This window comes from Silene latifolia, chromosome 2 (genome assembly GCF_048544455.1).
Source record: "Silene latifolia isolate original U9 population chromosome 2, ASM4854445v1, whole genome shotgun sequence".
Classification (NCBI taxonomy): Eukaryota; Viridiplantae; Streptophyta; class Magnoliopsida; order Caryophyllales; family Caryophyllaceae; genus Silene; species Silene latifolia.
In genome coordinates this window covers 26,500,950-26,526,768 of record NC_133527.1, presented here as the reverse complement: position 1 = coordinate 26,526,768, position 25,819 = coordinate 26,500,950, and the positions used below count along the sequence as shown (strand labels likewise).

Here is a 25,819-nt window from a genome sequence, read left to right as displayed (position 1 = left end):
CGCCAATCCGGGAGTGGCAGAGGAAGCGATCAATATGTCTATAGATACGAACGCTGTCGAGCCGTAACCTCGATTGCCCCGGCCAAATCCGGGAGTGACGGGGGAACGACCGATACGCTAACATGTTCACAACAGCAGTTGGGAAGCGCAAATCTGACCGCCTCGGCTAAGACCGGGAGTGGAGGAGGAAGCGACCGACATGCCAACATGTTTAAAAACGTTTAAGTACGTTGAGATACGCAATCTAATCGCCTCGGCCAGCCAAGGTAAAAACGAAAAAGCGCTCAATATGTTTAAAAACGTAAGAAGACAACTGAATGAAGGATGAGATCAAAGCCTCGGCCAAGCCGAAGGCAAATAAACAAACTTTATTGAAAAATTTTTACAAGGCAAAACAAAGTCGACGGCCGTCCCCATAGGGATAGCCTAAACACAACCTACCAAAGTTTAACAAAAAATAAGGAACAACAAAAGGTTACAAACATAAGACTTGAAGCGCCAAAAGGATGGCAGGGTGGAAAGGCTCAATAGTTGGCCCCCGAACAGGTGAAGCTGTCCGAAGGGCCGGGTGAATCTGGTGACGACCGCCCGTCTCCCTATGCCTGTTGCTGCTCGCCATCGGCAGCAGTAGCAGCATCGCCAACGGTGGGCGGAGAGGACGACTTGGCAGCTTCACTTGCCTTTGCCCTCTTAGCCTCCTCTCTAGCCTCCTTCACCTTATCATCATGGGCCACCTTGGCCGCAGCTTCCTGAGCAGCCTTCGCCGCCTTCGCCTCGTCCGCGGCCTTAGCCTCTGCAGCAGCCGCCTTCTCATCCAGAAGCCGGTCAAAGTCTTGCCACGGAAAGGTGCCTTCAGGAAGGAGCTCTTTAATCGCATCCCTGGTAGCATCTTCAGCTTGGTCCCGGTACCGGGCACACATGTCAGAGATGATGACAGTTTTAAGCATCTCAATATCCTTCTCCCTCTGAGCAAGGAAAGCCTTTGTGTTCTTATGCTCCTTCGCCTCGGCCAAGTGCAGGGACTTCCATCTATCCCTCTGCTCAACCATGGTCTTATAGCCGCCTTCAAATTTGGTTTTCTCCCCCCGCAGCTTAGCGGCATCAGCCAGCGCAGACTCAACCTTAGCCCTCTCGGCCAGGACCAGCTTCTCAGCTTACTCCTTAAGCTTTCGCTCAGCGAGGAAGTCCTTCATGGCGGCCTGGAAGTCCTTCTTCGTCCTCTCGGCCTCCTTCTTAGCAGCGGCAAGCTCAAGCCTGAGCCGTTCGAGCGTAGGGGCAGCTTGAGCCATGAGCTTTTCTTGCTCGACAAGATGAGTGCCGGCTTGTTCAGCCCACTTCACCAGCCTCTTGGCCAACCTTATGTCGTCTGCCCTGAGCTGAACGGGGGAAACCTTATGGGATGAGGAGTCGGCGGTGACATTTTGATCGCCCGTCTGCACAGGCTGCTTCTCCAATTGCTGTTCAGTGAGAACGACAGCCGGCGACGGCTGATCTATAAAAAACTCAGACAAAGCATCCATGTCAACATTCATTGACATATCAGAAAGCCTGTCATCAGGAACGCCTAAAGAACCTGCTAAATCCGAGCCATGGGTTAGATTCGTACCAGTCTTAGCCTTCTTGGGCAGAGGGCCTACCGACCCCTTTTTTCTTTCTCTCGCCTCGAGAATAAAGAAAGAACAAAGCGTTGCTTCCTTCCTCTTATTTGAAGTAGGAGGACCCTCCAGAACGGTGACGTCCTCGTCGACATTGACGACCACCTGATCCTTTTAGACTGCGAGGATTGGAGATTGAGTGGGAGTTGGCGTCGTAGCCGCCGTAGACGTTGTTTTTGGTCTCCGGCGCGGCACGTTACCACCAATCTCCGCTTGAGTCGCCGCCACATCCATTGCCTTCATCGCCTGCTCCATAAGCTCGTGCGGGGCCGGTCTGCGATCACGTGGCGCGGCCTTAGGGTGCAGCTCAACAACTCTCCCGTCCTGGTCGAGTCCCAACTTGTTTAGAATAGAGACGGAGAGATCCCGGCCAAATCGATCTGCAAGAAACAAAATCAACAGTTAAGCAAAAGAAATAAACCAAGGCTCAAATACAGAAGCATAAAAGCAAAGGTGGGCCTCACACCGACCCCACTCACCCTGGCCGAGGGCCGGTATGAGGCCGACGTGGCAAAGCGGCTCGTCTTGAAGGACGATCTGCGTCGGGGGCATCCATCCCTTCGGCGTGCCATCCTTCTCAGCCTCAAACAGGCTCATTGCCCGCACTTCGTCCTCCTTAAGATAGACCTTCTTGGCGTCCATCTTAATCTTATTCCGGGAGACATATCTGTCATGCTCCCCCTGACTCTCACACCGCAAATTGACGTGGCTCTGGAAGGACCGGGGCAGTGGATAGTCCTCCGGAACCTCGACATATACCCACCGCCCCTTCCAGTCTTTGCAAGATGTCAGCTTGGAAACGGTGACATAACCCGCTCGGTGATGCCTCGCACGTTGTACCACCCCGAGCCGCCTAGGGTAGTCTGCCGAAGATGGTGAAGCCGGCGGAAGAGGTTCACCGTTGGGGCCTCCCCTTTAAAAAGACATAACCATACAAAGCCAATAATAGTCCTAATGGCCAACGGATGCAGTTGCGCCACGGCGACATTCATGGCTTTGATTATAGCGGCAACGTGTTCATTAAGAGGAAATCGGAGCCCATACTCCAGATGTCTGATGTACACGCCGATACAACCTTCGGGAGGACAACAGACTGCCTGATCACCCTCAGGGACAATGATTCTATACCCCCTGCCGAAGGAGTAATGGTCTTCAAAAAGATCAGGCCCGGAACAACTAGCGAACTTGTTCGTCCAAACACGATCAGGATTGATCGAGCAGGCTTCGCCGTGCCACGAATAATGCGGCCTCTCTGAGTCGGATTGGGTCTTTTAATCATCATCATCATCGAAACCCTCCAAGAATTTCTCATCAACTTCAGGAGAAGGCGACAAGCGCCCCCCGAAACCTATCGGGGTGACAACCAGTGGCTCCTGTTCATCAGGATGCGGAGGTTCGCCCCCCGGAGTAGAGGTACTAGGAAGAGCATCAGCAGCAGACATGGTGACAACAGTTAATTAACAAGTAAAAAGTTGGGGAAGAATTTGTTTGTTTACCTTGGAAGAAAGTGTTACGCCGAGTAACGCTTCGAAAACTAGAGAGAAGTTTCTTCAAAAAAAAAAAAACTAGAGAGAGGAAATTTTTTGAGAAAATGAAGTTTGGTGGTCAAAATGAGGGGCTAATTGCTCTATTTATAGAGCAAAGCCCATTCAGTGGACCAATCAGAGCAAAGCCCATGAAACGTCCACCAATCAGCACCAGGCCACGTGTCAAGCATGCAGCCACGGAATGTCAATCGACACACAGTGACAAATCTTCTTCGACACGCTCCTTGGTATCTACTTGCTAAACGGCCAGCTGATCAACCAAGCTTGGCAGCACCGGCCGGGGGCAATCAAAAGCACACGACACTCTCAACCTTGGTCTCGGCCAGCGCCATTTTCTTTTCCACATTGGATGTCCATTACACAACCATGTGGAGGGGGATATGGTACGGCCCGAATGAACCAAGCCGAGGAAGAAGATCGACATGCGCAGAATACGCTCAACACTCATCGAAGGTCCATACCACGGCATAGACTACGCTGGGGCAAATTGATGGGGCATATTCTGCACCCGCCGACCGAGTCAACATATTGAGCAAGGTCAAAGCCAAAAGACAAAGAAGTCAACGTATTAGATGACCTTAACCGACATAGCCTCGCTTGGGTCTCATTCACTGATCTCGGTTTGCAAACTAGCCGCCCGAGAGGCATATCCGCGTACTCACATCCGGTCCCTCGATGGAGTCAACCAGCTGCGCCGCCGCCATGGGTCCCTCGGCCGAGGGTAAGATAGTCTTTCCACCTGCTAGCCACTTGGCCACTACGTGACAAAAGGTGAAAGTCTATAAATACTCCACTTCTCTCATTGAGAAAAGGATCCGAAAAACATCTAATAATCTGGTATAAACTCCCTTATCTCTCTACAATATACTTTGCCAAGTTAACACACAACTTATCTCTTTAAGTTTACCGACTTGAGCGTCGGAGTGAGTACGCTCGGTACTGCCGAGCCACCCCTCGCCTTGTTCATCTTTACAGGAGAGAGCGAAAGAAAGAGACAAGCAACGACGTCATTCTACAAGCTTAAGTGGTCATAATCCTGCTCCGGAATTACACCCGAAACAGTGGGATTAAGAGTAAAATCGGGTCGTGACCTAGTTAGCGTGACCTTTACTTGGGGATGGTCTAATAGCGGAGCATATTGATCCTCATCCTAAATTTTGATCAACCTGTCATTTTTGTTGTACGACAAGGAGAAACGCGTAGTGGATATTCATTGTTGGAGATACTCTTCAATTGGTCTCCCTTGTGACGGGTTACCATTTGTGACGGATATTTTGTGAGATAAAATGGTAACAAAATGGGTTAGTGGAGAAAGGAGACCACATAAATAGTGTTACAGAGAGAGAAAAAGTGGGTACATTGTGAGGTAAAATGGTATCCGTCTTCAGCTTGTGACGGATATGTCATGTCTTCAATGAGAATTTGTGGATACTCTTAGAGGTCCTAAGCTAACATTCTTCTCTAGGATCAGTGATCACCTACTACTCTACTAGTCTCGTATTTGTACACTTCAGTTTGCATAGATAGGTACGATACACTTTTGTAACCTTATAGTCGTTGAAATTATAAAAAGGTGTTGAAGGTTTGGTGGCTATTAAGCGGAGGCACGCGAGCCACGAGGAGTGACATTACTCGTGCTCGATTGGTCATGCCCTTCGTGACTACATTATATATAATCGTACCTTGCTGTGACAATTTGGTGCACTTCTGTACCACATAATTAATGTATACTACTCCCTCCATTCAACTCCATTTTACAAATTTCTTTTATCACGTTTGCCAACGCAGTTTTTTTACGATAAATATCATTAGCTGCATATTTGCAAAAATTATAAAAGTTAGATATTTTTAATGTACTCTTAAATACGAATCAAATAAGATCCCATGAATATATTTTCAGTTATGTATCGAGAGAAAATTGAAGTTGAACGTCCGCTTGTAAATAGTGCGCAAAATAGAAAGTTGCAAAGTGAAGTTGAATGGAGGGAGTATTAAATTACCAACTGACTAAGCTGTTGTTTTCAAGGGCACAAGCATCACTCCTTTAACACAACAAACTCCATAGTACGAAGTACATACCAACAATAATAAAAATGTTTTAGTAAAGAATATAAATAAAGGCAAGATTAACATTTATAAGAAAATATTTGATGATCTTTTTTTTTTTTTTTTTTGATGACGAGGGGGTTGAGTCCCCCGGGCTCATGCATTCCCGCACCACCACATGGACCATGTAAGCCACCTCCTTCGGGGACTGCAGTGGCCAAATGATCATCGCCTGATCTTTAGTTTGTTTGTTTATTTCAAATAAGTGCACTATATCATCGGTGATAATTGAACTCTGTACATCATCATTGGGTAAAAAAAACTCTTATAACTTGAGCTAAAACTTGTTCTATTAATGAACCATACATATAATATGTGAGAGGGTAGTACGAGATTGCATATTGCTTAGTGGCGTCATTTTATTTTTCTGCTATAAGTACGGAGTATTAGTGTACTACATGTACTTAATCTATAAATGTGAATCAGTTCGATCAATTTAGAAAATGTTAAAACTCAAAAACTTTCTTAAAAAATATGTAAATTAAAAGTTTTATACTCCTTATCAATTAACTAGCATTATATCTTTTAACACAAATAAGATTATGCATCCAAATGTATATGAGCATTGTACATTCAAGACAAATCTAATTGAGCTTATATGCAATATAATCTTTTCGAGCTTTTAAAATATTTGAGTTACATTTTAATTTTTTAGATGTTAAAATTAAAATCTAATTGAGTTTATATGTATTACTTTTAAGTTTCTTTATAATATATTGAGGTTAAAATTTTTATTAAGACACTTAGATTCTTTTTAATAAAACTCGTAAAATGTACATATAAGCTCCAATACTTTATTATAAAGCTCCAAATCTATACAACCAGTTGTATATACAACTGGTTGTACAATCTACTAATTGATCTTTTAAACCGACGTTATCGGATCTTATTATACTCCCTCCTATTCATTCATTTTGTCCCTCTTTCCTTATCGAAGCTAGCCGGATTTTTGTCCCTCTTTCCTTTTTTGGTAACTTTTGTGTGGTCCAAATTTAATTACATGGGGTAGAGTGGAATAGAGTGTTTTGTGTGGTTTAAAATCATTTTCTTAATTTTTGTGCAAAATAGAAGGGATACAAAATGAATAAATAAGGAGTATATGACTATGTTGTTACTTGTAAGTTGTAAGCGTCTACGATGCTAAAAGATATAGTTTTTTTTTTTTTTTTTTTTTTTTTTTTTTAAACAGATGCTATTGACGAGTATTATTCTACTAGTAAAAGTTCTTAAAATCTCTTATGATAACTTACCTAAATACAAAATGTCTTCTTACATTATAAAACAACAACATTATTATTACAACACCCCATGGGTGATTCTAAATATTAATAACAATTTTGTACACCAATTTTCGGAGAACACGAGAGCACATTAAGCGCCACTTTAGTAGAGTCATGCTGCCTTGCAACGCCCAATATATTGGCGACACAAATTCTTATTTAATACGAATATATCCGTCTTAGATAATAAAAAAGGGTTTTAGATAGATGAATAAGACAAAAAGCAGAATCTATTGAAAATGACAAACTTTTATCTCTACTGCTTATATTGGCTAGTATTTTAACCCATGTCACGCTTAAGACGAATATGATTGTCTTAACTATTAAGGGAGACCGATATATAAATATACAAACGTCCCAGCATTACTGGCCCCAGACCAACCAGTCTTCTTTCAAGTAGGAAGTTTCTTAGAAAAGCCTCTACTTTTGTTAAGGAGTGAGTGTGTGGTGCAAGTAAAAACAAAAGTTAACAAAAGTTTTTGTATTAGTTACTTTAGTGTGTTACAAATTTATAATAATAATAATAATATAAACTCAGTATTTATTTCCCTTAAATAGTATTCACTTGATTCATTTTTGAGTTGAGAGAATATGGAGAGTGTAAGGATTAGGGATATGGCTTTTGTTATGGTTGTGGCGGTAGTAATGTTTATGCAGGCGGGGAAATGGGCGGCGGAAGCACAAGTTCACCATGTCGTCGGAGATGACCGTGGCTGGGACGTGTCTTCTAATATCGCTTCATGGGCTAATGATCGCACTTTCATGGTTGGGGACTTCCTCTGTAAGTTCTCTTGTCTTACACTCTTACCCCATACCTTATATTGATACTACGTAAGAAAATTATTTTACCCAAAAGTTTAATCTGATAGTTGCGAATAACCAATGATTTTCTAGTGTGTGAATGAATTAGAATTATATGAGACTTTTGGTTGAAATAATTAGGTACAACTAATTAAGTTACCATGTTTTTGTCACATGAATAAAACCTAACAATGGTGGCTATGGTGGGTCCACGAGCAGGGTTTGCATACTCGGGTGGCATAGACAAAGACAACGTGGTTGAGCTAAGGAGTCGAGGCGAGTTTGAGTCGTGTGATGTAAGCAACCCTATAGTGATGTTAACGGAGGGCATTGACAAGGTATCGCTTCAAGAGGAAGGAAGCCGCTACTTTGCAAGCAGTAACATTGAGAACTGTAAGAAAGGTTTGAAGCTTCCTGTAGAAGTCAAGTCCAAATCCACAGTTCAAGACGAGTCTCTACAATCATCAATTATAACAAAGAAAGCCGGTTTCTTGGCACAAGAACCCGTTGCTCCTTCATCGACAGTCAAGATCCATGGTTCAGTTCTTATGGTCCTTTCTGCCATCATATTTAGTCATGTTGCTCTTTGACGCAAATTCTTGTACAAGATCGTATGACACGAAGTTTGTTGTTATGTCACCTAATTTCTCTTTAATGCAGTTGTTTGTTAATCTATCTTAACCATGTATTAATGATATCTGTCCTTGTTTCTTATCTCAAAACAAGAAAAATGAGGCAACTTTGGACAATGGGAAGGAAGAGTACATTTTCCCTCAATGGTTTCTACGTTTTCTAAGGTGCACGTCTCTTTTAGAACAGAAAAAAGTCGACTAAACTCTCGGCCACGAATTTAGAAAATGGCTATTCTTGTTTTAAAACCGGAGATCTCATAAAGAAAATCATTTCAAAATAAAATTCGCCGATTTAGGAACTCGTGGCTAACGCTTATGGGTTTACCACCCTTGAAACTTTTCTTTTCAAAAAGAGTACACCTTAAAAATATCCCCAAAAAAAAGATATATAGAGCTTTTTGCAAATACAGCAGAGACTTTCAGAACATAGACAAAAGGGAACTGAGCTCAGTATATGGTTAAATGCAGAAAACTGATCAGCAGATTCGGTAGCTACAGCTTACAGTGGTGTCTTATGAAATTTGAGATTGACATGAATGAAAATCCAAGGCAAAGAGTCCAAAGACGAGAGACGCCTACCAACTACTAGCTGTTGGAAGTAATGCAAAAGGCTAGTAATGTTGTCTAGATACATTGCATTGTAGAGAAGCTTTACATTATCTCGTAAGAGAATCTCTCCACTCTCACCACTAAATGCATGTTTATAGCCCCATTAACTCCATGTTTATGGTAGTGGTTATGCCTCTTTATAGTGCTAATTAATCACTATAAATATGAGAAGTATGTAGTCATTTGAGACACACATCTTCCATATATCTCTACTACTTCTCTATGATAATTTTGAGCATACCATACGAGTTCCAACCCCTAATGGTTGAGTACACAACTTTTAGGAGTGTTGTGTGACCTTGGGGGACGACGCCTATATCGATTTGTACCGTAGTCGGGGCGATTTCGTTTCTCATTCAGTGGCCTCCATACCACGACACAACAACAAATATTCTCTAATTATATCTTCGCCCCTATAGTGATACTATATTTCCAACAGCAAGCTATAAAAAGAGACGGATCCATTCCCTTAATTCTATCTTTATACGAGATTTTGACGTGTATGGTATATGAGTCTCTGCCGCACAATATCGACATGATAGCCATCACAGGTCAAAAGTGAGCTTAAGCTTACAAAATTCACATTACTTCCTCAACACAACATAGTTCTGATTGTTATTCATCTTCTTTATCTTTGATATCCTCTTCAAAATTTCTGCAAATGCCTTCTTGTCCTGAAAAAGGGAAATACGCAATGGGATTCATAGATCTTTACAGTCAACAAAATAATTTATTTCAACGTGAGAGATAATACGTGAAAGGTTAAGTCATACACAAAAACGTATATGAGACTCTTAAACATGTGAGAGCGACCCATTAAACATTAATATTAAATGAGAGATACATAGGGATTCAGAAACTAGATTTTCTAATTTAAGAAACAGAAAATCATATTACGAGAATCAAAGCAGAAGGGTGAAAATCTTAATTAAAGAAGCGCGCAGGCGGTATAGTCAAAACTCATTCACATAAGCTTGTAAATATGTACCTCAAGGGACTTGAGTCTAGCTTCAAATGTAGCGACAAGTTCAGAAGGGGTTAAAGGAGATCTCTGCAATAAAACAGCCCTAATTTCCTCTTCTTTCACCGGAACTTCTGGTGCCAGCAGGTCTTCTCGTTCCTCAGGATCTTCGGTATCAAGACTTTCAGAGGCGTGTGCCTCCTCTGTAGCAGCAGCTTGGGCCTGAGATCGAATCAAAGATCGAACAAGCTTCTGTGTGTGTAGAAGCACATCAGTAAGTGCCTTAACCTTAACATCAGATTCCGCCATCCAAGTATCCACACCGTCCTTCCACTCTTGAAAAGACACGAGCCTCGAAGTTGGTGGCCTCACAACAACATAACCCGACTCCTCATCATCACTATCAATCATTTTATCAACCTCAATATCGGGGGTTTTGGATGTAGAAGCGGGAGCGGTTGTTCTTTCGGTTTCTATTGCGCTACCCATTATCACAAGCAACAACAAGAACACACAATTCACCTCAACTTCACACAACTCTCACAACAATCTCCAATTTTTCCCTAAACAATGGCATAATACAACAAATTCAAGCACAGGATGATGAACAATTGTACCACAATATACTCAAACAACAAGGAATTTCACCCTAAATTAATAATAAAAGGAGAGAGACAAAGCAAAGATTTTTACCGAAATGATGAGAAAATCGCCTCCAAGCAATGAGAAATAGTGTTGAAAACTCCTTGTTATTGCAATAAAACCAGAAATTTCGAAAAACCCCAAACGTCAGGGTTTGGAATTCTTTTTTTCAAAGTCTGGAAACGAGAAGAAGAATGAAGAACGAACAAAATAATACGGAGTACTAGAAAGTTGCTAGGGATGTAAACGAGCCGAGCTGAGCTCGAGCTCGGGTGGGCTCGGCTCGAATTTTTTAGCTTGGGTTCAGCTTGAAGCTTGTCAAGCCTAAAAAATTGAGACTCGAACTCGGCTCAGGAAAAGCTCGAATTCGAATCGAGCTCGTTTTGTCATTATATATTTTCACTTTCTCACCTTTTAAATCTAATTAAATATAAATATTTTTGAAAAACAACTAAATTATAAAATACTAAAAAATATTATATCATAATATACTTATATAAATGTCTAAATAACATATAATTTGAAATAAACATAATACTAAAACATAAAGATTATACAAAAAAAAATTATAAACGAACCCAAACGAGCTTCCGAGTCGAGCCTTGCTGAGCTCGGGCTCGGCTCGTATTTAGCCGAGCAAGAGCCGAGCTTTGACCGAGCCGATTCCGAGGGCTCAACGAGCTGGCTCATATCATTGACAGCCCTACTAGAAAAGACGGAGTACGATTAGGGTTGTCAATGGGCCGTGCTATTCCGGCCCATTATGCCCAGCCGAAATTTTGGCCTGGTCCAGGCACAGTCATTTGTGCTTTTGGACCGAGCTGTGCTGGCCCGCTTTTCCCACTCCCCGCCTTGGCCCGATCAAAGTTGTGTATTGGCCATACTTGACCTGCGGGCCGGCTCAGTGACTTAATTTGTTATTTTTAAATTAAAAAAATTGATTAAAGTAATGTGTTTAGAGTGAAAGAGTGACACTATGCAACGTGAAGCTCCAAAGTAAGTTACAAAGTGAGTACAATACTATGCAAAAAATTGATTAAAGTAATTTCTCAACATTACACATATCTAGGGCCGACTTAGGGATGGGTCGTGCTCGTCGTGCCTTCGGACCATGTGTGCCTAGGTCCAACTTTTCCCAAATCTCGCGCGTTGGCCCGCCTACAGCTCGTCGTGTCGTGCTCGGGCCGACCCATTACAGTACCCGTGCTCATGTCGTTTTCCAGCCGCCCGTCATTCCTGGGCCAGGATTGCCAACTCTAGGTGCCTAGAAGTCGCAATCATTGACAGGACACAAATCCGGCACGAATTTAGTGGGTTGGAGTTAATACATTGTGACTCATTTAAGTAATTGGGTTAACACGAATACAAGAAATTTAAATGGATCGTGTTAGGACTGAACTCTTTTTATACGAACCACATGAAAAACTTGTTTAATAAACAGAGTCGTAATATATTTGGGCTGAGTCTATAATTCAACCAAACAACTTATAAATAAGCATTTTTATTCATCATTTTTGGAATAATAAGGTGGGCTAAGTAAGTAAAAAATGATCTGCTTAAAGATAAATGAGTTAAATAGGTTGATTTGAGATATGAAAAAATTAAATGGATTGGTTGGGGTAGTACTGTAGTAGTGACCCATTTAAAGTTGACACGAACACGACTCGATCTGTTTGCCAAGTTTATATATGCCAATAACTACCTTGCAAAACAACCAAATTGGTAAAAAAAAACTAGGAGATCTGACACATTGATTACAAAAAAAACTTTCAGAAATGACAAATTTGTTCAAAAATTATAAAAATGCTACCATTAAATTCCATAATAAAAACATTCTTTTATATTAGTTATACACGTAATACTATTTAGTCTTATATTTTAAGAGAAGTTGAACAAAAAACTGATTGACCCGAAATATGAGAATGTCATATAAAAATAGGTCAAAAAGACATAAAAGAACATTGTCTTCTACATTGTGCTAGCCCTTAGGGTATAAACTTTGTTTCAACTAGTTGTTGTATCGCACGCGGTGCGTGCGATACCCCAAGATATAGAAACCGATACAAATGATTTCGGATTTGAGAACTTAAATAGTGAATAATTATTTAAATTAACAAAAGTACAAATAATTAAGATACCATTAATCCATAATTCTTACAAAGTTATAAAGAGGGTTTTCATAAAATTAACCACGATTCACAAAATCCAGCTTACATATTATACAAGAGGCATGTTCTAGATATCGGTGATTACACGATAAGTAGCCCGAGCTAATTAAATTTCAAACGTGGTGCGATTATATGCCCTTAGTTGGCATGTTTCTTTCCAAGCTCAGACACTTCTTCAGATTATGGTCACACAATAGTGCATCAGACTTGGTTTTCTTAGGATCATAGTTTGCATCAATACGATGTGTAACTACTGATATAAAGTGTAACTACTGTTATGCCAGCTAGAGTGCTGGTATATGGTGACTGGATAAAGAGAAACTTCAAAATTAGAATATTAACCGACCAAATCTAAAGATTCAAACTTGATTAAAAAAACACCAAATCCTACTCCAAATTAAGTTACATAATCCATCATCCGTAAATGCAAAAAACTCAATGAATAGTAACTTTATCAGCAGCCGAAATCATCGGATCATCAAAAACCTTGAACTTTAGAAAAGCCACTGGTCGAAGGGGGGCAAAGGCAGCTGCCCCTAGAGGTGGCAATCGGGTCAGTCGGGTCGGGTTTGGGTCGGGTCGGGTCGGGTCATATCGGGTTCGAGTCATATCGGGTCAACATACCCTTTCGGGTCGAGTCGGGTCGGGTTCGGTTTGTTATCGGGTCGGGTCATTTCGGGTCGAATGATATATCGGGTCGGGTCGGGTTTGAGTCGGGTCATTATCGGGTCCGGTAACTTAATCGCATTACTATAATTTTTTACCATTAAATTTAGTTTTTAACCTATTATTTGGTTTAATTAATCTATTACTAAGTCAAACATATCAATCTAAATACAAAATCACTTTCATTTTGATCAATATTAAGCTTAATAATTGTCGGGTCATCAATTTAATCGGGTGAGTATCGGGTCGGGTCAATATCGGGTCGGGTCTGGGTCGGGTTCGGGTCACTGATAATCGGGTCGTGTCGGGTTACGGGTCGTCATCGGGTCGGCTCGGGTCGGTTTCGGGTCACAATATTTTCGGGTCGGGTCGGGTTTGCTCGGGTTCGGGTCGGGTCACTCGGGTCGGGTCAGACTTGCCAGCTCTAGCTGCCCCCTAAATAGGCAATCGGGGTATTAAATACTCCTATAAAGCGACATTACTACTGCACAATTCTGAAAACAACAATAACCCAGAAGAACATTTTACCTTCAAAAAAGTATCTCAAAATTGACTAAACATAATCTGAACAATTTAAAGAAATGTACGACCTCCGTCCCAATCATTTATTTACCTTTAATTAAAACACCCCTCACAAAGGCTAAAATAAAATAAAAATGTAAAATACAATAAAACTACACAAACCGTCTAAATTTTGAGGTGTGTCAAAAAGTCATCTTAGCTGATGGTATCCCTTTCCTGTTAAAATACTGACAGGTCTGACACAATCACACAATACAAAGGGAACTTTTTATGCTTACTACCAAATCTTAGGAGGCCTGAAAGTTCTGTCAAGTGTAGGTAGTTTTGGTACCTCATTAACTTAGGCAGCCATCGTGACCTTCTAAGACGATAGAGCAGGTGTTACGCAACCAAACATGGACCATGGACCCAGCCGCCCCAAATGACATCAAGCGCAAATCAGAGCAAGAGGGTGGATCACATATTTTCTCACACATTCTATTCTTTCCTTCAAATACTACCTGCTAAGCTCCCCTATTCAGTTTAAACATGCATCACAAAGTAGAGTAAAACTTAGTTAACAATTCATAATTTTCTGCCAACTCAAATTCTGAAAATGCTACGAAAAGAAAATGAAATTGAGTATAGTCTATAATAATGAAGATCAACCCAAATATCGTCTACAAAAATATGCATTACTATCTCCGCTTTTCATTATTAAAGTCAACGGGAACAACTGAAAGCAAAGGGTGTCAAATTTACTTGACCAAAATACCATAAGGCGTCAGTGAGAACGCTATAAAAAGCAGATGCATTTCGAGTTGCTTAACTTAACCAACCAAAGACATACCTTGAATTTAGACCCTATCCCTGGATCCTGTCAGGAGCCCATGGCGACACCATAAACCTGGCCACCAAACAACTGTATGTCTGCCAATAAATAGAAAGCATACTATGGTATTTGGATATATCTGCTATATCTATGTATGTTTCCGTCCCGGGAATCGACGGCGTCATCTCACGATCGCTGCCATGAGGTCCTTCGTTCTTCGGGAATCCACTCACTGTTGACTGCGGTGGTCGGTGCCACTGTGTTTAACGGAGGATTTTGGTCTGCTTTAAAATTAGAAACCATGTCATTAGTGTTCAGTTAGTTCAACTACACACAAATTGAAGTCTGTCATTATGATTTATGATTGCATCAAAACGCAGCTGTACTAAGGAAATTACATTTTGAGCTGACCTAAATTAGAAACCATGCACCTATGTTGTTGTTTGCTTAGAACTACATATTTATGGCTAATCAAATCTAAACCCAATTTTATTCCAGAAATTATCCAAACTCGAGTAAGAAATACTTTAAACCAGAAGTTAAATGTAAATCAATAGACAGAAATCGAATGTAAACCAATGGAAAATAGATGAATACCTGATTATGTTTCCCCTTTTTTTACCGAAAGATCCATCAAAACTGTTCTTGTTGTTGAAGGTTAAAGCCAGCAAAGAACTCTTCCATCTCCGGAGTTGTTGGATTTGCGCTTTGCATACGACAGGCACATCACGCCTGAGCATGTACGAAGTGTAGTTGGGCCGGGAGTTGCAATGGCTTCCGAATCTCTAATCGAGCTGCAAGGCATGCTTTTTCGAGTGCCCCTGCAATTAAATACGAGACATTAGTTCATACTGATGCACATCCAAATACACTCGTTAACAATGGCATTAGTTTACAACCACACGGTTTAATCCAAAGAACATCACGACTTCAATGAAAAACATCAAAAGGACATGGCGTGAACCATCAAAACTGAAATAACATGAAGAATAACATAGATCAGAACCCCTGCAACACTTTTGACTTATAAACAATGCACTTATTGGGGTGTGCCCTTAAGGAATATTTCTGAATTTGTATATATGCTGCCAACTTTATAATACTTTCAGAGCCAAAAACAAAATAGCATAGATCATTATATCTTTTTTTTTCTATTTATTACCAATTCAATAATAGTCGTCACATTTTTCTTTCCAAACACCTCGAAGGGTGAAGGCCACGTACATCAGAATCCCTTATGACTAACTCTGAAAATACGAATTTGGTCACCAACTTTTAAATATTCAATTTTAAAGCAAAAAGAAATGGCATAGAGAATTGTTACCTTTTCTTTCTTTTTGAATATGGTAACCATGAGCAAACTACAAGAGGGCTTATTTATCACATGTTCTTTTTCAAAAAATTTAAAGGTTTAGGCTGCGTACATCCGAATCCCTCTCGTCTAACTCAGGAAATACGATTCTATGTTACTCAAACACGCCGACACGTGTCGGCGTGTTTCGGTGTTTGACACGAAATTTCTGAAATTTGTGGACACGGTCAATTGCTGGAATCATTATTCAAGTGTGAAGACCATGCTTATGAACTCCCCACATCAGAGTATTAATGTTTGTTGCGTACGATGATGTACTCCACACATTACAGAACATCAGCTTCCATTGTGCCTCAGACTACCCCAGAAAAAAGATACAGCATACTACAGAAATTCATTATACCTGCCTTGGTTCAGTTGAATTTTGTAAAACCATGCGAAAACACCCCCTTGCTTTTCTACCTGCCATGTTTGAACATCGAATTCTCCATATTTTGAACCTGCCATGTTTGAACATCAGTAAATTGACTACCAAAAATAATTCTGCAGCTCAAAGAGTGCATCTTTTGATACCTAAAACAAGCCAAACAAATTTATGCTAGAAGTAGTAGCTATCAAATTAAACAAAGACGGTAATTTCAAGACAGAACTTCTCAATAATAATCCGACTCAATTTAAAACATAAAAAATCCAATTCCTCTACTCCAGTTCGTTTAAATATAAATGATTTACAGTATAATAAGAACAAGAATAATAACAATAACATGATTGAAATTTCATTTGTTGGATGTGTAAAATACTAAAGCCCTATAGACCTACACTACTCCAATCACCTTAAAATAACAAGTAACTCGTCAAGACGTCACACATGAGTACACAGCTACAATATGAGATAACATAATGATTACGAAAATCAATAGAGATTGAACAATTCCGTGTAACACTTCCAATCATTTCCTTGTTACCCCATTGAGGCAGCATGACGTCACCTAGCGATTACAAAAGGAATTTTCTACGCCGATAACAAAAAAATGTCAAAGTCACCTTCCTCCCTCCCTCCCTCCCTCGTCATCTCCTTCTCCCTCTGCTTCTTCTTTTGATCTGATAATCCATACTATAAACTTAAAATGGAGAAACTGACTTACACACCTTTGGCTACAATCCCGAAGACTAAAAAAGTAATACTTGTCCCCTTGTGAGCATAAATTAGAATGAAATAATAGAACTAAACAGAAGCAACAAAAACGCGAAATAATAACAATTGGGGAAAACGGAGAACGTCAATAGACCTAACCGGGCTTACTTTTACGGAGTTATCCATAGACAAACTCATCAGAACAGGCGCATCAGAACCAGTAAATTGAAGGGAATCTAAACCCCTAAATTGATAAACCTAACTATTAAGCCAATTCAGTTTAAGTCTTACTTCAAACACAACAACAACTATAAGTGACTATTAGGAGGAAGCAATCTCCATTACTACTATGTTATTTTTGTCAAAATAAAGGAAAATAAGAATACCTGAAGCACCAACAACTTATTGGTCGATACCTATGTTCCACTCAGAGTGCAAACTTGACAATTGTCGCCAACCTGTAGCAGGGATATGGATCAGGACCAAAATTAGTAAAGGTACAATACACAAATTTCTAAATTGAGATAGGAGCGAGAAAAGAACACACTTTGAAAGAGATATCAAACAAACAAGAATAACAAGAAGATAACAATCAAAATTATTATGAAGAAATTGAAAAAATATAGAGCAAAGAACCCTAAAAATGTGGAGGTCTGATTATGAAAAGGAAAGATGAGGGAAGTACTGGCTTTAATTTACCCGATTAATTCTCTTGGCGGCGTCACTACCGTCAGTTCTTTTAGTTCTTGATACTTCATCATCTTCTCCCGAAAGAAATCAGATAGGGGAAAGGAAGGAGGATCTGTATTAGGGTAATCGTAGTGAGAGAGAGAGAGAGGGGTCAATGTTTAGAATAGAACAAAGAAAGAAATCAAGGAGGGGAAAGTAGAGGTAGTACCGTAGTAGTGGTGCTTGGTGTCACGGTCCGCTACTTTTGCCGGACCGTGGCGCGCACCTTTGCCCCTTCTCTAGGCAAGATGCAAGCGACAAGGCTCTTCGTACTAGTGAGGGATCGCCCACTAGCACGATACTCGGGTCTCGGGGGTGTGTGTCGGGAATCCTAGTCACGATTATCAAGTCCGACACACGAAAGCAATAAAAGTAAGCAATACGATTATTGAAAGCAAGCAACAAGCAACAACAAGCTTTTGGATGAGAAGCGGTTTTTCATTGACTAGCACCTCTCAAAGAGGGAAATTTGATTATTTGGTCCTGGTAGCAGGATACATTGAATTTACAAGTTTAGTTCAGAATAGCGATATACCTATTTATGGAAACCTATTCTAAAACTACTAAGAAAATACTTACTACAAATGTACAAGGAAAATGAAATTACATAAGCGTAAAATAACTCTAAGGGCTCAAGTGTGCGGATCGTCACACTCTCCCCCACCTAATCTGTTGCCGCCCTCGGCAACACAAAAAATCTTGAACGGTGCTTGATGAGACATCCTCGGTGAGCTCGATTGTCCATGCGGTGTTTGGGGATTGGCTTGTACAACTCGGCTTGAATGTGCGCTTCGTCCCAAACAATGACTGGCCTCGTCGTCCCTTCAAGGATAGGCTGGAGTTCCTTGACATAGAAGCTGCCGAACATCATGTTCTCCAAGTCCACCACGTGCTCCTTGTCTCTCGGGAACGCCCACTTTGCCGCTGCTTGAAAAGTGCTCTCTCGGGCTTTCTCCAATCACTCGCCCCAACGGACCTTCGTCTTGTCTCTCGTCACTTCAAAGACCTGCATTCAAGGGAATGTGAGATCTCCGGACGCCGAATCGGCATTTCGGCGCGGCCCCCGATGGTACGAGGCCTTCTCTCTTGGGTCGATCCGACCCGAAACCAGGACGTCGATTCAACACATCGACGCGGCCCCCTGATGGTACGAGGCCTACTTCTTTGGGCATCTCGGCCCTCATTGTCTACTCCTCGGTGAGGGGGTAGACTCTTCTTTCGTCCCCCAGGCCACTTAGCATCGTAGTTAGCCTGGGTCTTGTTCGCCCTCGGCTCCACCGAACCTTTAGGCATTTTCCAAGGTCGCATCCCTTGTTTCGGCGTCGGTATCACCCTCATAGCCGAAATTCGATGCTGCCCCTTGTCTTCGTCGCTGTCTACCGTCTTCACTACGATAGACCCCATTAGTAGCATCGATCCGTCACTCGGTTTCAATACCACCAATGCTTTCTGAAAGAACTGCATCCCGAGTACTAACTTGAAGTCATCCAATGAACGGTGGTGAAGTCGAGCTCCCCCGCCCACTCACCCACTTGGACCGCGACCTTCTTAGCCACTCCTTGGACGCGTCTCATTTTCCCATTCACCGGCTTCAGCAAAATGTTAGCATCCCGCAAAACTAGCCCCAACCGATCAGCTTCTTCTTTCGTAACAAAGTTGTGGGAGGCACCCGAGTCGATCAAAGCTCGTGCATGCTTCCCATTCACCATCATGTCCACGTACATGAGCCCGTTGGATTTCTTGGCGGAGGACTCTTCGTATTTCCCCATCGCGCTGATCCGTTGGAGTGAGCCCATCTGTGGTTGGTCTTCATCATCACTCGAGTCTTCGTTACACTCTTGGTGATAGACGGCCAACGCCCCATCAAGACGTTCTTGAGCCCCTTTCGGCATCTTCTTAAACATGGCATTGAACTCCGCTTGGTTCGGACAATCGGCCATCTTGTGAGGACCCTTGCACACAAAACACGCGAACGGTCTCTTCGTTGTGGAAGCAGTAGAGTTTCCCGCCTTCGAAGACGAGCTTGAGGGCGAGTTTGTAGTGCTCGCCGATTGGGTTTGACTTCCTTGCGAGCGGAACCGACTGTTCCCAACGGAAATGGCGCTGTTTTGTGGCCTTTGTCCATTGTACCCACTCTGTGATGCACCAGTATTCCCCGTTGGTGCCACCACTCTTGGTGCCTCTCGCTCTCCGTGAAAGTCGAGTAGGCGTTCCGCAGCTGATATGGCCGAAGACAGAGTTTTGGGATTCTGCCTCATGACCTCTTGTTGTGCCCACCTCTTCAACCCGTCAATGAACTCGAATGTCCTATCCGTCTCGGACATTTCGCTAATCTCGAGCATGCACGCTGAGAATTCCCTCACATATTCCCGGATTGATTTGGTGTGCTTGATTTCCTTCAACTTCTTCCGAGCAACAAACTCCGTGTTCTCGGGGTAGAAGTGATCCTTCAAGATCCTCTTGAAGTCGGCCCACGATGTCACCGTAATCGTGCCCGCATCGATTTCCTTGTACCTAGCCCTCCACCACATCTTGGCATCGTCGACTAGATACATGCTTGCCGTGACAACTTCCGCGTCTTCGTCGAGCCCACTTACTCGGAAGTATTGCTCCATATCGAAGATAAAGTTATCCACCGCTTTCGAATCCCTCGCCCCATCGTAGGCACGAGGTGGGGGTGCCTTCACCTTATGGCTCCCCATAGATTTCCCGTCATTGCCCACCGCTTTCACGAGCGTGGCACAAGTGTTCTCTAACATCTCGACCTTTCGGTGCAGATGATTGATCTCTTCCTCCCGATCGTCGGGGATCGCACCACTGATCGCTTGGATGCGAATGTCCATCCCGTCTACCTTGGTCTCAAGGTCACAAACCGTCTTTTGCAACTCCTCGAGGCTCGCGGCCATCCGCATCACGATGTCCTCGAGTTTGGGAAGCTTGACATCGATTGCGTCCTCTAAGGCATCCACTCGGTCCTCGATTGTTTCGCCCATTTTCTCGATCTCGATAAACAAATGCGGCTTACGAGACGCCGTCCAAGACCGGCTCGATACCAAATGTCACGGTCCGCTACTTTTGCCGGACCGTGGCGCGCACCTTTGCCCCTTCTCTAGGCAAGATGCAAGCGACAAGGCTCTTCGTACTAGTGAGGGATCGCCCACTAGCACGATACTCGGGTCTCGGGGGTGTGTGTCGGGAATCCTAGTCACGATTATCAAGTCCGACACACGAAAGCAATAAAAGTAAGCAATACGATTATTGAAAGCAAGCAACAAGCAACAACAAGCTTTTGGATGAGAAGCGGTTTTTCATTGACTAGCACCTCTCAAAGAGGGAAATTTGATTATTTGGTCCTGGTAGCAGGATACATTGAATTTACAAGTTTAGTTCAGAATAGCGATATACCTATTTATGGAAACCTATTCTAAAACTACTAAGAAAATACTTACTACAAATGTACAAGGAAAATGAAATTACATAAGCGTAAAATAACTCTAAGGGCTCAAGTGTGCGGATCGTCACACTTGGGCTAGGTGAGTGTTTGTGAGTGTGGAGAAGCCGAATTATAGAAGTATACACAAAATGGCCCACGGAAACATACAATTGTAGAAGTAGGACTCAGGACGGCCCATTGAAACACGCTAGCCAAAAGCCCAAAACGCAGTAAAAATCAGCCAAAACGGTGCCGTTCAGTAACTGTTCATTTGAACAATGCACACCCTTGGTGACTTTTATGTTAAAGGTGTAAAGATAGGATCAGCAATGATCCACAATTTGAATTCTAAGGGCAGAGCTAAATCGGAAATTTAAGACCGGTAAACTTGCATTTCACATATGTTCACAGGTCCGAAGCTAACATTCTTCTTTAGTACTCCCTCCGTCCTAACCAATTGTTGTCCTTTGGTTTTGACACAAAGACCAAGGAAAGAGGACATGACCAATAACTAAATGGACAAGTGGAACAAATTGAATGAGAAAGATCAAATTACTCTTCAAGTTCATTTTTAAAATAGAAAGGACAATAAATGACTAAGACACCCCAATATGGAAAAAGACAACAAATGACCAGGACGGAGGGAATACATTTCGGTTTGCATAAATAGATACGAAATACTTTTGTAACCTTGGTGGTTGAAATTATAAAAAGGTGTTGCAGGTTTGGTGGCTATTAAGCAGAGGCACGCGAGCCACGAGTGACATTACTCATGTGGTCATGCCCTTTGTGACTACATTATATACTCCTTCCTATTCTCATTTTGAGTTTAAATGCAGAAAACTTATCAACAGAGTAGCTACAGTGAAATTTGAGATTGACACATGAAAATACAAGGCAGAGTCCAAAGACAAGAAAATACCAACAGCTACATAGCAAGCCCTAAAAAGGAGACTGGTACACTCCCTTTATACAAGATTTCGACGTGTATGGTATGAGTCCCTGCCGCACAGTATCAACATGATAGCCATCACAGGTCAAAAGTGAGCTTAAACTTACAACATTCACATTACTTCCTCAACACAATATACTTCTGATTATTATTAGTCTTCTGTAACTTTGTTATCCTCTTCAAAATATCTGCAAATGCCTTCTTGTCCTGAAAAAGGGAAATACGAAATAACTTATTTCAACGTGAGAGATAATACGTGAAAGGTTAAGTCATAACACAAAAACGTATATGAGACTATCAAACATGTGAGAGCGAACCTAAACTTTAAATTAAATGAGGAATACAAAGAGTTTCAGACATAAGAATATTAGGGGATCAAAGCAGAAGAGTGAAAATGTCAAAACTAATTCACAAAAGCTTGCAAATATATGTACCTCAGGGGACTTCAGTCTAGCTTTAAATGTAGCCACAAGTTCAGAAATGGTTAAAGGAGATCTCTGCAATAAAACAGCCCTAATTTCCTCTTCTTTCACCGGGCCTTGAGCAGATGATGCGCCGGCCATCCCTTGAGCAGATGATGGTGTAATTTTTGAGCATCCACCTGTTTTTGATGATTCATCTTTTGTGTTGGGCTTGCCATCCTATACTCAGATAGACATCCACAAAAAAAAAAATTAATAGAAAGAAATTAATCCACATAATAAGTTGTGATTTAAGGTCATCCGAAAGAAATCGTACACTTTCAGACTTTATCTTCTTCAAAGCACTGCCGCTAGCAGGTTTTGTATCATCACCATTGTTCCTCTTTCCGTTAGCGAATTTTGAGTGACGAGTCCCTGGAGAAAATTTACCAGCAGCTGATTTTGCAGGGCTACTATCATTAGCTCCTTCCTTGAGATCTTTCAACTTTGGAGCCGAAACAGGAGAAGGGCGGCCCTCATCATCCTGACATATTACAAAACCTTTACGGCAATGCAATTTGGCAATCAAAGGAACCAACTTTCTTTTGCTAGACCCGCCATCCTCATTATGTCCATCAGAATCATTGAGGCCATTGGATCGGCCAAACAACTTCTTCAGCTCTTTCCCTGATTTGCTCAATTTGCTCAACACAACATAGTTCTGATAGGTATTAGTCTTCTGTAACTTTAATATTCTCTTCAATTTTTTTGCAAATGCCTTCTTGTCCTGAAAAGGAGAAATACGCAAAGGAAATGCACATTGATTATTACCATTGACACGACTAATAGAATCTAGTACAGAGATCTTTTCAGTCAACAGAAGAATTTTTTAACATGAGATAAACGTGAAAGTTGAAGTCATACACAAAAACGTATGAGACTATCAAACATGTGAGAACGACCCATTAAACTTTAATATTAATTGAGAAATACATAGGGATTCAGACACGAAATCTTCTAAATTAAGACACAGAAAATCATATTAGGAGAACAAAGCAGAAGAGTGAAAATCTTAATTAGAGAACCAGCGCAAGTGGTATAGCAAAAACGCCTTCACATACCTCAAAGGGCTTCAGTATAGCTTTAAATGTAGCCACAAGTTCAGAAGTGGTTAAAGGAGATCTCTGCAATAAAACAGGCCTAATTTCCTTTTCTTTGACATCCTTCCTCAACACAACATAGTTCTGATTGTTATTCATCTTGTGGATCTTTGATATCCTCTTCAAAATATCTGCAAATGCCTTCTTGTTCTGAAAAGGGGAAGTACGCAATGGAAATGCACATGGATTATTATCATTGACACAACTTGTATAATCTAGTACAGAGATCCTTCCAGTCAACAGAATAATTTATTTCAACGTGAGAGATAATACGTGAAAGGGTTAAGTCATACACAAAAACGTATATGAGACAATCAAACATGTGAGAGCAAACCTAAACTTTAAATGAGGAATACAAAGGGATTCAGGCATGAGAACTTCTTATTTAAGACAAAGAAAATCATATTAGGGGATCAAAGCAGAAGGGTGAAAATCTTAATTAGAGAACCAGAGCAGGCGGTATAGTCAAAACTCATTCACATAAGCTTGTAAATATACCTCAGGGGACTTCAGTGTAGCTTTAAATGTAGCGACAAGTTCAGAAGTGGTTAAAGGAGATCTCTGCAATAAAACGGCCCTAATTTCCTCTTCTTTCACGGGGCCTTGAGCAGATGATGCGCCAGCCATCCCTTGAGCAGATGATGGTGTAATTTTTGAACCTCCGCCTGTTTTTGAAGATTCTTCATTTATGTTGGGATTGACATCCTATTCTCAGACACATCCACAGAAAAAATTAATAGAAAGAAAATAAGTCACAGATTTAAGGTCAACCAAGAGAAATCATACACTTTCTGACTTTATCTTCTTTAAAGCACTGCCACTACCAGGTTTTGTATCATCACTTGCAGTATCAGTAACTCAACCGCCATGTTTTGAGTATAACCGAATCACCCCCTCCAGATTTTATTTCTTAATGAGCTTATTTTGTATACATTGAACATGAGAGAAGAAAAAAGCCCGTCAAAGACAAACCTCTTTAATCTCTGAGGGGGCAGGAACTTCTGGTGCCAGTGAGTCTTCTCGTTCCTCAGGATCTCCGATATCAAGACTCTTAGAGATACGTGCCTCCTCTCTAGCAGCTCGGGCCTGATCTCGCCCATCTAATTCAGCAAAGAACTCACCACGACTCAAACATCGAACAAGCTCCCGTGTCTTTACATGCACATCAGTAAGTGCCTTAAGCTTAGCATCAGATTTAGTCATCCAAGTGGGTTTCGACTCCTCATCATCATTACCACTCTCCTTATTAGCATCACACTCGCTATCATCACTCATCTCTACACGTCGAGGACCCTTATTCGTTTTATCGACCTCGGCATCAGGGGTTTTTCTTCCAGTTTCTTTTGCACTACTCATTATCACAAGCAACAACAAGAACACACAATTCACCTCAAGTTCACACAAATCTCACAAGAATCTCCAATTCTCCTTCAACAATGGTACAGCACAACAAATTCAAGCATAAGATTAACAATTGTACCAGAATATACTCAAAGAACAAGAAATTTCACCCTAAATTAATACTAAAATTTGAAATTCAAGTATATAATAAAAGGGAAGAGACAAGGCAAAGAATTTTACCGAAAAAGATGAGAAAATCGCCTCCTAGCAATGAGAAAGAATGTTGAAAACTCCTTGTTATTGCAATAAAACCAGAAATTTCGAAAAAACCCCAAAAGTTAGGGTTTGGAATTCGAAAATTTCGAATTGGTAAGGGAGAAAGAGATTTGATTTGTATGAGAGAATGATGGGGGTAGACAATTTGAGATAGGAATTGAAGAGGTAATTTCGAAATCTGTAGAGGAGAACGCTCGGAAGAAGATGAATAAAGAACGAACAAAAGAATAGAAAGGACGGATTCCCGCCAACGTCCCAACGAATACCCAATTTTAGACCTGGCAATCTGACCCGACACCCGAATTCAAGACTCGAACTTGACCCGAATCTGAATTGACTCAACCTAGTTTAACCCGATCCAAATGTTTATTGTTATCAACTGATTTTTATTTTTTTTTTTTTGTGACGAGGGAACATGTAGCCGCTACCTTCGGTGCGCACTTGATAAATCCTAGGTTATAACTTATACGTGATACAAGGTAAGCCATCCGAGGGTGACAAGCTCGAAGTCCAGAATGCATAGACTCAAGTCATTGCCAACTGATTATTATCAACAAATAACTTGGTAATAGCTTACCCGAAAATGACCTGAACCCAGAATGAGTTGGCCCGACCCAACCCCAAGTCTACAAACCCAAAATGACCCGACTTGAATCTAACCCGATGATTTTTTTTTTTAC

General features: G+C 41.4%; 3 protein-coding genes and 1 long non-coding RNA gene across 6 annotated transcripts; 1 reads left to right on the top strand and 3 right to left on the bottom strand.

Annotated features, from left to right (window-relative positions):
• The first annotated feature begins 6,951 nt into the window (after window positions 1–6,951).
• LOC141642517 (stellacyanin-like) lies at window positions 6,952–8,166 on the top strand. The gene is made up of 2 exons (XM_074451353.1): window positions 6,952–7,369; window positions 7,609–8,166. Exons 1-2 carry the CDS (start codon window positions 7,180–7,182, stop codon window positions 7,977–7,979), a joined length of 561 nt encoding a protein of 186 aa, XP_074307454.1. The 5' UTR covers window positions 6,952–7,179; the 3' UTR covers window positions 7,980–8,166.
• Window positions 8,167–8,632: 466 nt separating this feature from the next.
• Window positions 8,633–10,464, bottom strand: LOC141642518 (uncharacterized). The gene is made up of 3 exons (XM_074451354.1): window positions 10,285–10,464; window positions 9,619–10,154; window positions 8,633–9,304 (listed from the first exon to the last, which is right to left on the bottom strand). Exons 2-3 carry the CDS (start codon window positions 10,078–10,080, stop codon window positions 9,215–9,217), a joined length of 552 nt encoding a protein of 183 aa, XP_074307455.1. The 5' UTR covers window positions 10,081–10,154; window positions 10,285–10,464; the 3' UTR covers window positions 8,633–9,214.
• A 1,932-nt stretch (window positions 10,465–12,396) lies between these two features.
• Window positions 12,397–17,763, bottom strand: LOC141642514 (uncharacterized). Of its 3 annotated transcripts, XR_012543330.1 has the most exons (7): window positions 17,746–17,763; window positions 17,547–17,649; window positions 17,234–17,305; window positions 16,116–16,212; window positions 14,998–15,221; window positions 14,419–14,684; window positions 12,397–14,102 (listed from the first exon to the last, which is right to left on the bottom strand). It is a non-coding gene; the product is annotated as an uncharacterized LOC141642514 (long non-coding RNA). The 3 variants fall into 3 exon arrangements; XR_012543328.1 differs by lacking the exon at window positions 17,746–17,763 and having other exon boundaries at window positions 17,547–17,695; XR_012543329.1 differs by lacking the exon at window positions 17,746–17,763 and having other exon boundaries at window positions 14,419–14,681; window positions 17,547–17,695.
• A 4,092-nt stretch (window positions 17,764–21,855) lies between these two features.
• On the bottom strand, window positions 21,856–25,364 carry LOC141642516 (uncharacterized). Its single transcript, XM_074451352.1, has 7 exons — window positions 25,104–25,364; window positions 24,495–24,950; window positions 24,021–24,227; window positions 23,484–23,672; window positions 22,700–23,149; window positions 22,396–22,602; window positions 21,856–22,168 (listed from the first exon to the last, which is right to left on the bottom strand). The coding sequence occupies exons 2-7, from the start codon at window positions 24,876–24,878 to the stop codon at window positions 22,079–22,081; spliced, it is 1,527 nt and encodes a 508-aa protein (XP_074307453.1). The 5' UTR covers window positions 24,879–24,950; window positions 25,104–25,364; the 3' UTR covers window positions 21,856–22,078.
• Between the last annotated feature and the right edge of the window lie 455 nt (window positions 25,365–25,819).

Coding starts and splice junctions, on each gene's coding strand:
- LOC141642517 (XM_074451353.1), top strand. CDS start 7,180: ATGGAGAGTGTAAGGATTAGGGATATGGCTTTTGTTATGGTTGTGGCG. Junction 7,370..7,608: donor CATGGTTGGGGACTTCCTCT/GTAAGTTCTCTT, acceptor GTCCACGAGCAG/GGTTTGCATACTCGGGTGGC.
- LOC141642516 (XM_074451352.1), bottom strand. CDS start 24,878: ATGAGTAGTGCAAAAGAAACTGGAAGAAAAACCCCTGATGCCGAGGTC. Junction 23,150..23,483: donor CTATACTGAAGCCCTTTGAG/GTATGTGAAGGC, acceptor TCTCCTTTTCAG/GACAAGAAGGCATTTGCAAA. Junction 22,603..22,699: donor AGAAGATAAAGTCTGAAAGT/GTACGATTTCTT, acceptor ATCTGAGTATAG/GATGGCAAGCCCAACACAAA.
- LOC141642518 (XM_074451354.1), bottom strand. CDS start 10,080: ATGGGTAGCGCAATAGAAACCGAAAGAACAACCGCTCCCGCTTCTACA. Junction 9,305..9,618: donor CTAGACTCAAGTCCCTTGAG/GTACATATTTAC, acceptor TCCCTTTTTCAG/GACAAGAAGGCATTTGCAGA.